Source organism: Oncorhynchus keta, chromosome 27, assembly GCF_023373465.1.
Source record: "Oncorhynchus keta strain PuntledgeMale-10-30-2019 chromosome 27, Oket_V2, whole genome shotgun sequence".
NCBI classification, from domain to species: Eukaryota; Metazoa; Chordata; class Actinopteri; order Salmoniformes; family Salmonidae; genus Oncorhynchus; species Oncorhynchus keta.
Genome location: NC_068447.1, coordinates 38316259 through 38331312, shown reverse-complemented (window position 1 = coordinate 38331312; position 15054 = coordinate 38316259). Strand labels below are relative to the sequence as shown.

General features: G+C 48.7%; 1 protein-coding gene across 2 annotated transcripts in view; it reads right to left on the bottom strand.

The window, feature by feature from the left end:
* LOC118360327 (plexin-A2-like) overlaps positions 1-15054 on the bottom strand; it is a 324415-nt gene that overhangs the window by 42683 nt on the left and 266678 nt on the right. For both annotated transcript variants that reach the window (XM_052482378.1, XM_052482379.1), the window contains exons 15-20: positions 14193-14329; positions 12858-13025; positions 11242-11335; positions 1999-2238; positions 1579-1722; positions 771-1005 (exon numbers count right to left, since the gene is read on the bottom strand). In XM_052482378.1, coding sequence (XP_052338338.1) covers positions 771-1005; positions 1579-1722; positions 1999-2238; positions 11242-11335; positions 12858-13025; positions 14193-14329 — 1018 coding nt within the window. The remainder of the gene's footprint in view (positions 1-770; positions 1006-1578; positions 1723-1998; positions 2239-11241; positions 11336-12857; positions 13026-14192; positions 14330-15054) is intronic.

Below are 15054 nucleotides of genomic sequence, written 5' to 3'. Positions count from 1 at the left end.
TTTAAATGAGGTCATGCCTTTACAACAAACTCTGTGCAAACACACACAGACCAGAACACACAATGCTTCCTGTGCGTCCGTGATACAGAAAATGCCAGCATGACATAAAGATGATATGCCGTTCCAGATCTGTTCACAGGAAAACGTTGTGTTTATCAGTGTGTTTGTGTGTGTGTTTGTGTGTGTGTGTGTAAGTGAATGAGTCAGTGTGTGTGAACAATAGCACCATGTGCATCTAGTGTGCCACGATCGGGGTCACACACACAGAGCAAACTAAAGTAGCAGCGACTGTGTGCCAGACAAAACCTGACTCACTGACCCCTGATTCACAATACCTTATATTACGCTATGCAGCACACAGCACCAGCAATTTACTTACTACGCGGAAATACCCATTTGTGTCTTTCATGTGAGTCAATGCACTCTCACTGTCGTCATTTAACCTGTGAACTCAGCCTGCATAGCTCAGTCATTAGACCTTCTAGGAGACCGCAATCAAAGTGTCTCAGAAACGGCTTCGTAGAGCAGAAGAGGACCAAACGTAATTGTCGTACTCGTCACAGACATTTTGATTTCCGTTTCCAATGTAATCACATTACTTTGTTGTCTCTGGGCTCCACCGACCCTTCTGTAGTCGATACGATAGTTTGTGAGAGTTGCAACTAATAGTCTATGGTTGATTTGTTGAATAAACTCATTGATGCATATCAATGGCACTACTAGTCCGTAGAGCATCTGCAGATGGACTGTCTAAATAATGTGTTACCCACCTTCCTTGCACTCCAGGGCGACCCGGGACTCCAGGTTGTCCATCTGCATCTGCAGGCGCTTCAGGGTGAGGTCATTCTCCCGCGACTTGCGTTTGTACGCGATGAGGACGAGGATGACGATGATGAGGAGGAGGCCTCCGCCGGCGGCAATGCTGACGATGGCGGGGAGGGTGAGCAGGCTGTCTGACAGGATGTTTACTGACCCCGGAGACACATGGAGGCCACCCACCTGCACCTGAATATCACACACACACACACACAGAGAGAGAAACACACGCATTCAAACACACGCACACACAGAGAAACACACACGTTCAAACGCACACACACAGGCATGCACGCACACATATTAGATTCAGTTAAATAAACCCATCCAGCGCACAGACACAGTGTGCATAGACACACACGCACAGACACAGTGTGCATAGACACACACGCACAGACACAGTGTGCATAGACACACACGCGCAGACACACCAACACACCCCGTCATCGAGGACAGTGAAGAGTGGAGTTCTGGGGACTTCCACTCAATAAGTGAGCAGACTGGCAGAAATAATTGCGGTGGATTCTAACAGAACCTTTTGACGGCTAGAGCCCAGTAACAATGCCCTCTCTTTGACCTGAAAGAACAACCACGAACGTGCCAGAATAATGGAGTTCACAGGTCAAACGTTAACGGAAATGAAACTACGTAGACACTCCGACACACAGAGAGACAGGAAGAGGGTGTGTGTGTGCGAACCGCTGTGTGTGTGACAGTGCGCGCGCACGCGTGTGTGTGTTTGGACAGATATGACTGACGTACCATGACTTTGTACTGGCCCGTGAGGTTAGGGGGCTCACACAGCAGCTGGGTCTCAGACACGGTGACAGAGCAGGGGGTCTCCCCGATCAACACAGTGTAGTTGAGCTTCACCCCCCCTGAGGCATGAGGCACCAGGTTTCTGCCCTGTGGGGGGATTATTGAAACCTCAAGTCATCTTAAAATAATGTATTGTTTGTTATGATACAGCAGTTATGATACAGTTATAACGTAGAACACAATGTCATACTAAGATGTTTATACCTCAGGCATGACTGCAGTTTAATGGTAGCTGTCAAGTCCCCTAAACCCTCTTTTGGTTTCTAAAATCTAGGCGAGTTACTGTAAAGGCCCTGTAAAAAGACTTTTATGGATAATTTTTGATTGATTGACTGATAACGATCCCACGCCCTTCTGCTGTACCTTGAGAATGATGGGCGAGCCGGGCTTCTGTTCCAGGACTCCATTGGTGCTGAGAGGTTCAAAGTATGGGTTGGGGTAGTAGAGGAAGATGGTTTTGTTATAGACTAGCAGAGTCTGGACGTTGTTGAAGATGAACCCAAACTCATCAGCGTGTTTGACCGTGTCCAGGCCTGGACGGTACTCTGCCACCAGGGATGGAGCAAAGCAATTCATACTGGTGGTGTTCAGAACCTTACACACCTTAGCCGGGGATGGGGAGAGAGGGAGGGAAAGAGAGACATTAGCTTCTGAGATGCTTCATGCGCCAAAAGACTGAAACAGGCCACCAATCCACCCTAGCCAGCCATCCTGCTCTAACAACCGAAGCTTTCCAATATGAGACGTGAGACGAGAGCAAGTCAAGCGGGATGAGCTGAGACAGTTCAGCACAGTTCATCCGTCTGCCTCTACTCTTTTCATCCCAAAAGCCGAAAGAGTAGATTCATAACATGTAGCCCAACAACCACCTGCTGTAATACCATGCCAAAATCCACTGTTAATTGAATGTTACCCTTCATACAACAGAACACACTGGCAGAGCTAAGAGCTTGAGGCTGATAATATTGACACCAAGCACGCTACTTTTCAGATCTCTCCTCCAGTGGTGCTGATGGAGCTTAAAACTGAGAAAAGTGAGATGATGAAGTGTGTCCGTCGGCAATCTTTCTCTGACACAGGACATTGGGGGCACTGGGGATATCCCCCACTCTACTGGTCACAGATCCTAGTCTGGCAGGTTGAGGTGAACAACACTCCTCCCTGCCTGTATGCCCAGGAGTGGCCATTTTCCCTGTGAGGGAACGAGGGTAGGACCTGCAGCGCTATCACTAACAGTAGAGGAACCTGATTGATTACTGTGCTGCACTCCTGCTGCTGGGAGCCTTTTACACCCCCTCTCTCGCTCTATCTCTCTCAGAGGACAAACTTAATTAGAGCTAAATACCTTTAAAGCTACACAGCGCCAGCAAAGTACCATGCCTCCTGCCTGTTGTCCTCTGCTCTAGTCTAGAGCCGGGGGGACCAGCGATCGATAAGAACTCATCCCGTACAAACTTGGTCCCACCATCTATTGCATTTGGCAGGAAGAAAAACCTAAGCAATGCAGACACAGTCTTTTCTAAGGCAGTGCACAGCCTAAGTGTGCAGCAGGGGGAATTGTCTTAGCTACTCAAGCCATGCTCTTTGAGGTGGAACTACAGAAGACAACGACAGAGTAGAACTACAGCGTACAATGGTCTTTCTCCTTGCAGGAAGGCATACGAGGCTGCATTATCAAGTAGCTAGTTGCATGGTAACATAGTCTTTGGACTGGTGCCGCTGGAGGTCTGTGGAGCATTGGGTTGGGTTCAGCAGGGAAGCAATGCTCTGCTCCCGGAGGAGAAACTGAGCTAACCCAAACACGGTTCGCACAGTACAGCTTTTTGCAGCGGCTGGGCTCGGTGTCTTTGTGTTGGCCCACACCGCGAGGCCTAAATGCTCCCATGCGACTCCTGTAGTGTAGTGACATTGAAAATGGAGTTTGCATGTTAGTGAGAACTGGAATGAGAGAGAGAGAGAGAGAGAGAGAGAGAGAGAGAGAGAGAGAGAGAGAGAGAGAGAGAGAGAGAGAGAGAGAGAGAGAGAGAGAGAGAGAGGCTAAGCCCTTTTAAAAACGGATACAACTCTGTTGCACTGCTGACACACTTTCTCCAAGCATCTACTACTGTAATCCCATTATACTGTATGTTACAGAGAGAGCTTAGATGAGAGTTAGAGAGAAAATACCGTGGGAAATACATACTGTATAGTGGAGTCTGATCTTGTGCTGGCTATGATTATCAAAAGCTGTTTGTGAATGTATGTACTTATTCACTTGAAAGATTCCTGCCAATAAGTATTTAATTAGCTAGATTTTCTGAGGGCTCTATTTGAACAAACCTAAACATAGTCGTACATCTAAGCGCTGGCGGTAGAGCTCTCGGTCCCTGTGTGTGTCAGACATTTTTGCGCTCCACAGCCGTTATGAGCGCAGTAGCTGGCCGTGGCGCGAAAGGGCTGGGTTTTGATGAATAAACAAGTTGCAGGTGAAACGAGGGCGGTGGCCGCTCATCCGACAAAACAAGGCGCAATGGGTTTGTCTAAAGTTCTGTCGGTTACTGTAGTTGTCGTCAACTCCAATTCGGCTTGGGGCCCGGTGACGAGGGATGGCAACAGAAGAAGGAACCAAACATGCAGTGGTTGTTCAATACGTTTGGAGTGAGTTTGAGTTTGGAGTGTTGTCAGTCAACATCGTCATAAACGCTTCACCGGGTATAGGCCTTTACGCATCGCACTTCTCATCAAATAAAAAAAAGACTAGATGGTATTGAATGCGTGAGGCGCACTCTCAATAACCAAGATGTAGCATTGGCCTACCATTGATACTGCATTATAGGACTGAATCATTGAAATACGATTGAAGGAGCACGTCTTTGATAACCGAACAAGAGGCGCTCTTTGAAAAGCCGAAAGGAGTATACCCCGCTGATACAGTAGGCCCACGTGAATTGTGAATGGTGCATAAAACCTCAGGAGTAGACATCTAGAAATGATTTGTGGATAGGCTACTTGGCTAATGCATGGCCAGGATGAGAAAGACAGCAGACACATTGCTGTTGAACCAGCTTTCTCTATAATAGGGTAAGGGTCGCCTATACGGACTTGTTTTCTAATCAAATGAAACGGAAAACAAGCTATTGTTAGAGGAACTAAAATGTTTGGCAATGTGAGTGTCATCGGATTACCTCATCTCTCGTTCCATGATGTCCATATAGCCTACATGAAGAGGTTTTTTTACTCACATCCACTGTAATAACGGCAGCTGGATAAAATAATGTAATAGCCTACATAGATGAAAAGGGGATGTAGACTCACTGTTTTGCTGCTGTCAAACTTGACCTTTTAATAAAGCTTAGGTGATAAAAACAAAATTCAAACCGGTTTCACGAGCTAAACCCTTTATTGATAGTCTTGACTGCTTAGCGAATGCATTGGGCAGGACAACAAAAACAATGTTTTTTAATCAAATGAAACGAAATGAGAAAAAAAACTGTTTTTGAAAACTGTTTCTAAATACGAGGTTTACGGCACAAAAGCACATCTCTCTTGTTCCATGGGCACTGTGCGTCACAGCTGGAAAAGCTGCGCTGCTGTTGTTAAGCCATAACCAACCGCGTTACCTTTAAAACCAGCTTTCTGTTGGTCTTAAATATCCCCACCAGCGCATTCTGAAATTGGCACTTTGGCCCACGTTTTTAAGGACACACCTCAGACATCGCCACCCTTCCCACCTCAGCACCAGGCAGGTAAATGACTGATCCTGGCGCTAAGGATTGAAAAAAGAAGAGCGCCGGCTATAACAGGTAGAAAATGCAAACGGGTGTGGGTTTGGCTTAACGGCAGCCAAAATAGAGCCACGTCGAATAATTTCAGAGACCGTCTCACAAAAGTTCCATGTCGCTGTTATTTCCATGCTATAAACAGTGACGTGATACAGACAGGCACATATGCTACCACAGCATCTTTCCCTTCCTGCCTGTCTGTCTCTGTCTTGGTTGGAACAGAACAGCGATGTATATGCAAGTCAACTACTATTGGCTCCCACTACCATCTGTTCAGAGCTGGAGTGGCTGGATGGATGGATGCTGCATGTGTTCAACACACACTCTCTGTGTGTGCATGTGTGTGTGTGTGTGTGTGTGGGTGGGGGGACTCAATTGTTCCTTCTCTTCCCTCCCTTCCTGAATCGTTTCTTCGGAGTGTGTTGATCTAAAGAGGTCACAGTCTGGATATGTCACTGAGCTTGGTGCTGCTACACTGAGTCTACAAAACATTAAGAACACTTTCCTAACATCGAGTTGCGTACCTCCTGACACCTACTACCATACCCCATTCGAAAGGCACTTCAATCTTTCTGTTTTGCCCATTCAGCCTGTGAATGGCACACACACACAATCCTTTGTCTCAAGGTTTAAACATCCTTATTTAACCCATCTTCTCCCGTTCACTAATTGAAGTGACATCAATAAGGGATCGTAGCTTTCGCCTGGATTCACCTGGTCAGTCTGTGTCATGGAAAGAGCAGGTGTCCTTAATGTTTTGTACACTCAGTGCATATGGTAAGTGATCAGGGTAGTGAAGGGGGGAATAGTGGCATCTGAGTCCCACGCCGGGCAGGGATATCATACGCTGTCAATTATTCCACTGTAGGAATAGTTATTCTGTCAACCACCGCTTGGAAAAGCTTCATGTATTCTACTCCAACCAGACACATTTCAATTCAATGCAATCAGATCCATTATGAAACATGCCTTTTCCACAAATACTGTACAGTCTTAGCTATCTGTCCTTAGTCTTCATCCCGTTCCTCATCCAGTATACAGGTGCTCCAGGTCAACAGCTATAAAATAATTGGAATCTTGCCTCCTATTATTTTTGCCCTGACTGGCAGAGAGAGAGGCGCGTTGTACAGCAGCAGCTGTAACGTTAACAGTCTGTCCCTCTGGCTAAATCCATTATAAGAGAATCTACTGCAGTCTGCAGCAGCCCACTCAGCCCAGGCACCACACGCCAGGTCTCTGACTAGGTGAGAGGGAGGCAGTAGAGGAGGGAGGGGAGGACAGGAGGAAATAGGCTCCAGGGGTCATGAGTAGGAGAGAGGAAACAGCTCTGTAAAGGCCAAGGGTCAAAGGTTATGTGAGCAATATTCTTGCCCATGAGTGATATCAGTCCTACACTTCATCCACTTCTTTCAATGTCCTGTTTGTTTCCACCAGCTGGTAATGCTGGCAGTAGCTCTCTCATATTAGTCACATCTGACGGCCGTGGAACAAGACGAACGACAGCAGCTGATGAAATGTTTTGTACAAGCTGGAGGTTGTGATGGTGCTGAATGTACACATTGCAGCTGTGCCATACTGAACAGGTGAAAAATCATCTCATACTAAATGAGAGTGGACGGTGCTGTGAAATATCCACTGGGCGACCAGGCTGTTAGTGTAGCCTAGCGATGAATAATGCCCTGCGTTGTTCCACAGTCAATATAACCGTGTATTGGGAAGGTGGCCAGGAGAGTAGAACATTCAGAGTTTAGAGAGGAGGGATGATGGAGAGGTTCGAGTGGAGGGGAGGGATGAATGGAGACTGGAGAGAGAAGGGGAGGGATGGATGTAGAGTTTAGAGAGGAGGGGAGGGGAGGGATGGATGGAGAGTTTAGAGAGGAGGGGGGATGGGTGTAGAGTTGAGAGGAGGAGAGGGATGGATGGAGAGTTTAGAGAGGAGGGGAGGGATGGATGGATGGAGACTGGAGAGAGGGGGGGAGGGATGGATGGAGAGTTTAGAGAGGAGGTGAGGGATGGATGTAGAGTTTAGAGAGGAGGGGAGGGATGGATGGAGAATTTAGAGAGGAGGGGAGGGATGGATGGAGAGTTTAGAGGGGAGGGAAAGGATTGATGTAGAGTTTAGAGAGGAGGGGAGGGATGGGTGTAGAGTTTAGAGAGGAGGGGAGGGATGGATGGATGGATGGAGAGTTTAGAGAGGAGGAAAGGGATCGATGGAGACTGGAGAGAGGAGGGGAGGGATGGATGGATGGAGAGTTTAGAGAGGAGGGGAGGGATGGATGGAGAGTTTAGAGAGGAGGGGAGGGATGGATGGAGACTGGAGAAAGGAGGGGAGGGATGGATGTAGAGTTTAGAGAGGAGGGGAGGGATGGATGGATGGATGGAGAGTTTAGAGAGGAGGAAAGGGATCGATGGAGACTGGAGAGAGGAGGGGAGGGATGGATGGAGAGTTTAGAGAGGAGGGGAGGGATCGATGGAGACTGGAGAGAGGAGGGGAGGGATGGATGGATGTAGAGTTTAGAGAGGAGGGGAGGGATGGATGGAGACTGGAGAGAGGAGGGGAGGGGTGGATGGAGAGTTTAGAGAGGAGGTGAGGGATGGATGGAGAGTTTAGAGAGGAGGTGAGGGATGGGTGTAGAGTTTAGAGAGGAGGTGAGGGATGGATGGAGAGTTTAGAGAGGAGGGGAGGGATGGATGGAGAGTGTAGAGAGGAGGTGAGGGATGGATGGAGGGGAGGGATGTTTAGAGAGGAGGGGAGGGATGGATGGAGACTGGAGAGAGGAGGGGAGGGATGGGTGTGGAGTTTAGAGAGGAGGTGAGGGATGGCTGTAGAGTTTAGAGAGGAGGGGAGGGATGGATGTAGAGTTTAGAGAGGAGGGGAGGGATGGATGGAGACTGGAAAGAGGAGGGGAGGGATGGATGGAGACTGGAAAGAGGAGGGGAGGGATGGATGGAGACTGGAAAGAGGAGGGGAGGGATGGCTGTATAGTTTAGAGAGGAGGGGAGGGATGGATGTAGAGTTTAGAGAGGAGGAGAGGGATGGATGGAGAGTTTAGAGAGGAGGAGAGGGATGGGTGTAGAGTTTAGAGAGGAGGGGAGGGATGGATGGAGAGTTTAACGAGGAGGATAGGGATGGATGGAGTGTTTAGAGAGGAGGAGAGGGATGGGTGTAGAGTTTAGAGGAGGAGAGGGATGATGGAGAGTTTAGAGAGGAGGTGAAGGATGGATGGAGAGTTTAGAGAGGTGGTGAGGGATGGATGTAGAGTTTAGAGAGGAGGGGAGGGATGGATGGAGACTGGAGAGAGGAGGGGAGAGATGGGTGTGGAGTTTAGAGAGGAGGAGAGGGATGGGTGTAGAGTTTAGAGAGGAGGAGAGGGATGGTGCAGCTGTAGTGGATGAGGGTGAAAGAACCTGAGAAGACTGGAAGACGGTGAAGAGACACAGAGGAGGAAAGCCTGTCTTATTAACCATGCCTTTACCTTGAGGTAGAGAGAGGGAGCAAGATGTATCTATAGTGGAGTCTCACCATCTATTCCTTCTATGCATCTGCTCATCACGTCAGTCTATCTGAGTGTTCATTGTATGTCTCTTGGGGTGAGGTCTTTTATACAGTTTCCTAGTAGGACAATACTCTAAAGAGAAAGGTCTGATTGCATAAGGACTGTAAGTGCTGTGCTGCTTGATAGACCGAGTGAAGAGTAGGGCGCTCTCTCTCTCTCTCTCTCTGATCAGCTCAAATTGCTGTTGATCGCTTCCACTTCTGACAGTCTGGCTGTGTCCCAAATGCAACCCTATCCCCCTATGTAAACACACTACTTTTCACCAGTGCCATTGGGCTCTGGTTGAAAGTAGTGCACCATGTAGGGAATAGGGTGCCATTTGGGACATAACCTCTATCTATCTCATGATGACATCACATCAGCCAGGCAGACTTCTTAATGGGGGTAAAATGTGGCATGTGAAATTCTCTCTGAGGAAATGGGAGGGTGGGTCTATGAGGGGAAAAATACACCTTTTAGCTTTAATCAGGGACAATGATTAATGTTTCAATTGTGAACCAGTGACAGGTACAGAGCGTGTCAAAGAAAATAGTCTTTCTGTGCCTTCTCCTTTGTGAAGAATCGTGTGCAGGTGACGAGAGGGAAGGATGGAAGAAGGGAGACGAGAGAGGCAATTTAGTGGAAGGCAAGTGACACTTCGAAGGCTGACATGACAGGCCCTTTCTCGGCTGGGCCCTGATTGCACGGCTTTCTGCCTTTCCCCCCGCGACAAATACGAAAGGAAGGGATGAAGAGATAGGTAATTGTAACCTCAGCAGTTAACAAAAATTCACATGGCGGCTTCTTCCCTTCCCCTCTTCTGGAGCGAGGGAATCAAAGAGGAGCCGGGTGTCTGTGAGAGGAGCTCGGTAGGTGTGTGTGTGTGTGGTGGGGGGGGGTGAGACTGCACTTTAAAGGAGGAAGCCGCAGAGCTCTCAAAGCTTTCTGCCTGCTCCTGACTGACGCACCAGACAGCACCCACACACAAGTCAAATCCTATTTCAGCTCAGAGGTTTCCAAGAATTCTTTCTGATCTGACCCAGTTCTCTCTTTGTGTGAATAAAGCAGCGAGACTGTCTGTCGTCAGACCCAAAATGGCTGGGTTTCTTCGTATAAAAGGGTCTGATGGGGTAACTGTGTCCGTACATGGACACATGTAATAGAACAAAGGACTAGGTTACAGTTTTGATGTAGGCTACTGGAGCAATCATGAAGAAACCTCAGGACCCCTCAGAACCTCTTTAGTGCAGAACAGTCTGTCCTGCTGGGGGGGTGGGTTGTGAATGCAGAAGGTAAGGAGACGCTACCTTGGAGAAAATCTGTTCAAATGTTCTCGAAAAAGATGATCTGAGACGCACAGAGCAGTGTTCTGGTGAAGTGTGATATCAGTCACGTAGAGGCCGTTTCAGTAAAAGAAGAAGACTTCAGAGCACGGTCATAGAGTGTGTGTGCCTGCATGTGTGTGAGTGAATGTGCAGTAGGCATCTGACTACAGTGTGTGTGTACGTATACAATATGTCTTTATGATTGACAGTATTTCCTGGCATGAAGCACTTGTTCCGCACTACCCCCCCCCCACCCCTTTGCCCTCCCCAACCTTCACCCCTACCCACCGACCGCAGCGGTGGAAAAATCCCTTAATTAAACATGGACCCCCAGGAATGGAGAGTAAATGCAATTTGTAACGATTCCCCCGTCCCGCCCGCCTGCCCCTGATTATACAGAGAAGGGCCCTTTATGCTGACCAAAGTCTTCTGACAGCACTTCATCTTCTAATGGAAGCCATTAGGAACAGACCAGCCCCCCGGTCTTCCCCCAGCCTTCCAAGCCCTCCATCCTGCTTAGCCCCTCCACCCCACTAAGTTCCAACCTTTCAGCCCCCCGTCACCCTCCCACACTCAAGATTTCAGAAAACTCCCTGTGTGAGACTTAACATTCAGGCTGAATCCTCTGAATAGACAACACGTCTAAGTGGGGTAGAGCAGGTTAGCGTACAGTAGAGCCGGACTGTGTATAGCTGAGGCCCTGACTGACTGGCCATGGTGACGGGAGCCTGTCGGTGACAAAACGGTCTAATTAAATACCGCATGTGAACCACTCTCCAACTACTCCCTTATTTAAGGAGGCTAGTTAGAGTTAAGGGAGATGTGAGACATGGGTCATGGGGAGGTTGTAGGAAGTAGAGGGAGATGGGAGTTATCAGGACAAGACTTTATATTCTCAACATCGTCGAGGCCAAGAGAGTGTGTTGTACTACTCATCCCCAGCATCATCTGGCCTAGTGTGTGTGTGTGTGTGTTACTACTCACGTTAACAGACTCGCGGCCGCCGTACTTGACGCGCATCCTGGGCTCCTGCACAACATCCAGATGAGTTCCTGTCACCATCAGAGGAGTGTGGCCGCTGTTTCGCACACGCACACACACATACATACACACACATACACACACATACACACACACACACACACACACACACATACACACACACACACACACACACACACACACACACACACACACACACACACACACACACACACACACACACACACACACACACACACACACACACACACACACACACACACACACACACACACACACAAAGAGAGAGAAGTTTTACAAACAAACACACCAGCCAACAACAAGACCTTCTCTGCAAAACTTCCTTCCCTGCACAACCTCAGATAAATAAAAAATCTTCAAACTAACTTGTTCTTTGACAAGGCGTTTTCAGAGGATAATAGGCTTTTGGGGTAAATAAATGATTAAAGATGCTTTTAACTGACTTCACTAGAACTGTAATCAAACACAGCGCCGTTGCTCGTCTTTCAACCACCGAAGGCTTTTAGCTAGCCGTGGTCGCTAGTTAGTATGCAGCGGTCGTAGGTACGTGGCTCGACAGATAATAGACAACACACAACAAAGCCTGTGCTGACCTAAACAACACAGACGGGCAGGACAGGAGCAGGGGTCTTCTCTCTACTGGTAGGACTGTTATCGTGATCGGGACTGTTACTGCGGCTGAGCTGAAGCACTGGGGGTTATATTCGTGACCAGGCTAGCCAGGGCTGCTGGGAACACTAGATGAGCATCACCTAGACAGAAAGTCAAAGAGTCACCAGAATCTTTGTGTGCGTGGTGCTGCTGCAGTTTCATCACCTACAGTCTAGCGGATCTCAGTGGTAAAACAAGAGTTCATCTGAGGTCCACAGAATAAAACGCCCAATGAGCACGCAGCCCCTAACCGATCCATCCAATCGGGAGTACAAGGAGGAGTGAAGCTAGGGTGTAACAGGGTGTGGGCCAGGTAAAATACACTCGTGTGTTGCATCTAATGTATAACGCGCATCTATCTCCTCCCTTCCTGTTGATCTCAACCACGCATTCCTGGGATGTGTTTATGTGGACTGCACCCTGACAGCCCGTTTGATCCCCAGGCCTGAGAGAAGGCATGGGGTGCGGCTCACGCTTCAGAAAAGACAGAATAGGTTTTGACGAAACAATGCGGTGCCCCTCCCCTCTTCTCCCGGTCTCTCAGCGGAGAGAGTGATGGAAGACACGCTGCTCTGTCTTCTCTTCCGGACTCAACTCCATCTCGGCGGCCATCTGCTCCACACTCACGCCTCTGCCACATGTTTGCAGTCTCTCACTCTCACTTAGCCCTCATCATCCCTCTCTTTAATTACACATCCTGTCTGCCTGGGAGATGCTGCAGCGAAGCGATCCCTACCGCCGGCACGTCTGGTCTTTTGTCTGACTACAGCTCTGCACTATCTAACCCTGACTCACCCAAGCCAACTCCTGCTGTTAACTAGCAGTACTGGTGGGGTTAGTTTGATGGTGGCTTCTATGAAGGACTAGGGAGTAGAGAGGGTGCAGTTCCTGATGCTGATATCGAGGAGCGTCGGTGTTGATGTTACCTGGCGATGCTCCACTCTGGCTCGATGCGCTGGACGGTGGGGTCCTCGATGTAGTCGAAACTCAGACTCTCCTTGACCTGGGCCCGGTCCACGCTCACGCTGATCTGCACCGAACCCACCCCAGTCAGGGAGGGGGCCGAGTAACACACAATCTCCGTCATGGTCCTCCTGCACACACACACACCCACACACACATCCGCCAACATACAGTCAATGTCTGCATCTCCTCTTCATTTTTCTTCACCTTTCTCTATCCCTCTCTATGGATCCTCGCCCTACCTGTCCACCCCCTGAAACTAGCCCTGTTCATTAGCCCCCCACCCTTCTCTCCTCTCTCGCCACGGTCAGAATCACAGTGGAGAACAATTAGCCCGGATCTCATTAGAGCTGCCTTGACTTCTCATTCTTACAGTGTTACAATGAGACCTCCGCCCTTCCCTTCCGCTGCACTGCTTTAAATAGATAGTTGAAAAGAGAGGGAGGGGTGGAGAGAGAGGGGAGAGGAGAGGGAGGGGTGGAGAGAGAGAGGAGAGGAGAGGGAGGGGTGGAGAGAGAGAGGAGAGGAGAGGGAGGGGTGGGAGAGAGAGAGGAGAGGAGAGGGAGGGGTGGAGAGAGAGAGGAGAGGGAGGGGTGGAGAGAGGAGAGGGAGGGGTGGAGAGAAAGAGGGGTAGGGAGAAAGATGGAGAGCATGAAGGAGACAGGTAGAGCGGAAGAGAAAGCTAGATATACAGAAAGACAGAGAGCGAGAGAGAGAAAAAGAGAGAGAGCGAGAGAGAAAGAGAGATGAAAACGAAGCAAGAGAGAGCAGATGAAATGAAAACAGTAAAGGTAACTGAAAAGGGGAACAACTCTCAGGCAGGGGAGCATAAGGTTGTCTGGAGGCTATTATTAGAGAGGTTTGATGCAGTGGGTCATCAAAACCTTATTAAGAATTGCAGATGTTTCTGACTGGAAGAGAAGGAGAGATGCCCCTAGGGGGCTCTCACTTAGATGAAAAAAAGAGTGAGAGAGAGAGAGAGAGAGAGAGACCACTGGGTAACAGCACAATTTACATATATTTATTATGACGGAAGTTTTGAAAACATTACAAATGGAATTTCTTTCCACTTCTCTGTCTTGGGTAACAGCACAATTTACATATATTTATTATGGCGGAGTTTTGAAAACATTACAAATGGAATAATTCTTTCTTAATAATAATATCTGCCATTTAGCAGACGGGATCCAGAGATCAGTCAAGAGACTCATACAGGATGTAATGAAACTACCCACAAATGAACTAGCTCAGAAGGACCACGTAAGGAGGAGAGGGGGTGAGATGAGTCTCTCACTTACCCGTAGAACTCGCAGGTCTGGTTTCCAAAGAGGACAGTGACACTGCTGCCAGCGCCCAGGTTCTCCCCCGTGATGGTCACCTTGGTGCCCCCAGACTCAGGCCCTCTGCTGGGGGACAGGCCCTGCACTGATGGCATCTAGAGGTGGAATGGAGATCGGAGGGGCAGTTATTTATTTTCCTTCCTCTAGGACTGTAATGCACTCAGCTATCATACACCTCCTGTCCCTCTAACAGTACACTCTATACTGAGTCACAGCAGAAAATAACAGCTTTCAACTGCCCCGGTCCGTGGCATGCCCACCCTCTGCACTGCGACCCCATCCTGTGTTGTGTTGCTGTGTTCTGCATTGCTGAGTTCTATACCACTGGGCCTTTTAAAAAGGCAGTCTGGAAATAACTAGTGTTTACAGTAGCCCCGCCGGGTCGCCCTGCCTGTCATCAGCAGACAGACAGACAGACAGACAGACAGACAGACAGACAGACAGACAGACAGACAGACAGACAGACAGACAGACAGACAGACAGACAGAGAAACATCAACACAGCAAGGGTGGAATCCTGAGAGACACTAACAAAACAGAGTCAGACTGCTCCTCAGTGCCACAGACACACTTAGAGGGACACACACACACACACGGAGGGTGTTCGGTTGTCTACTAAATAGAAGAGAGCTTTTGTTGTGTGTCATTTTCTTTACCGGGGCTGTGATATTAGGGAATTGCAGGTAAAGTACTGTGGTACCCAGGCACAGCGCTGTGATGATGTCGCAACTCCCTGAGCAGCAACATGAATTATGGGTGTCAAAAGTGTCAGTGAAGACACACAAACATCACACACGGTTCCTCACTCCGTGCTGTGCTA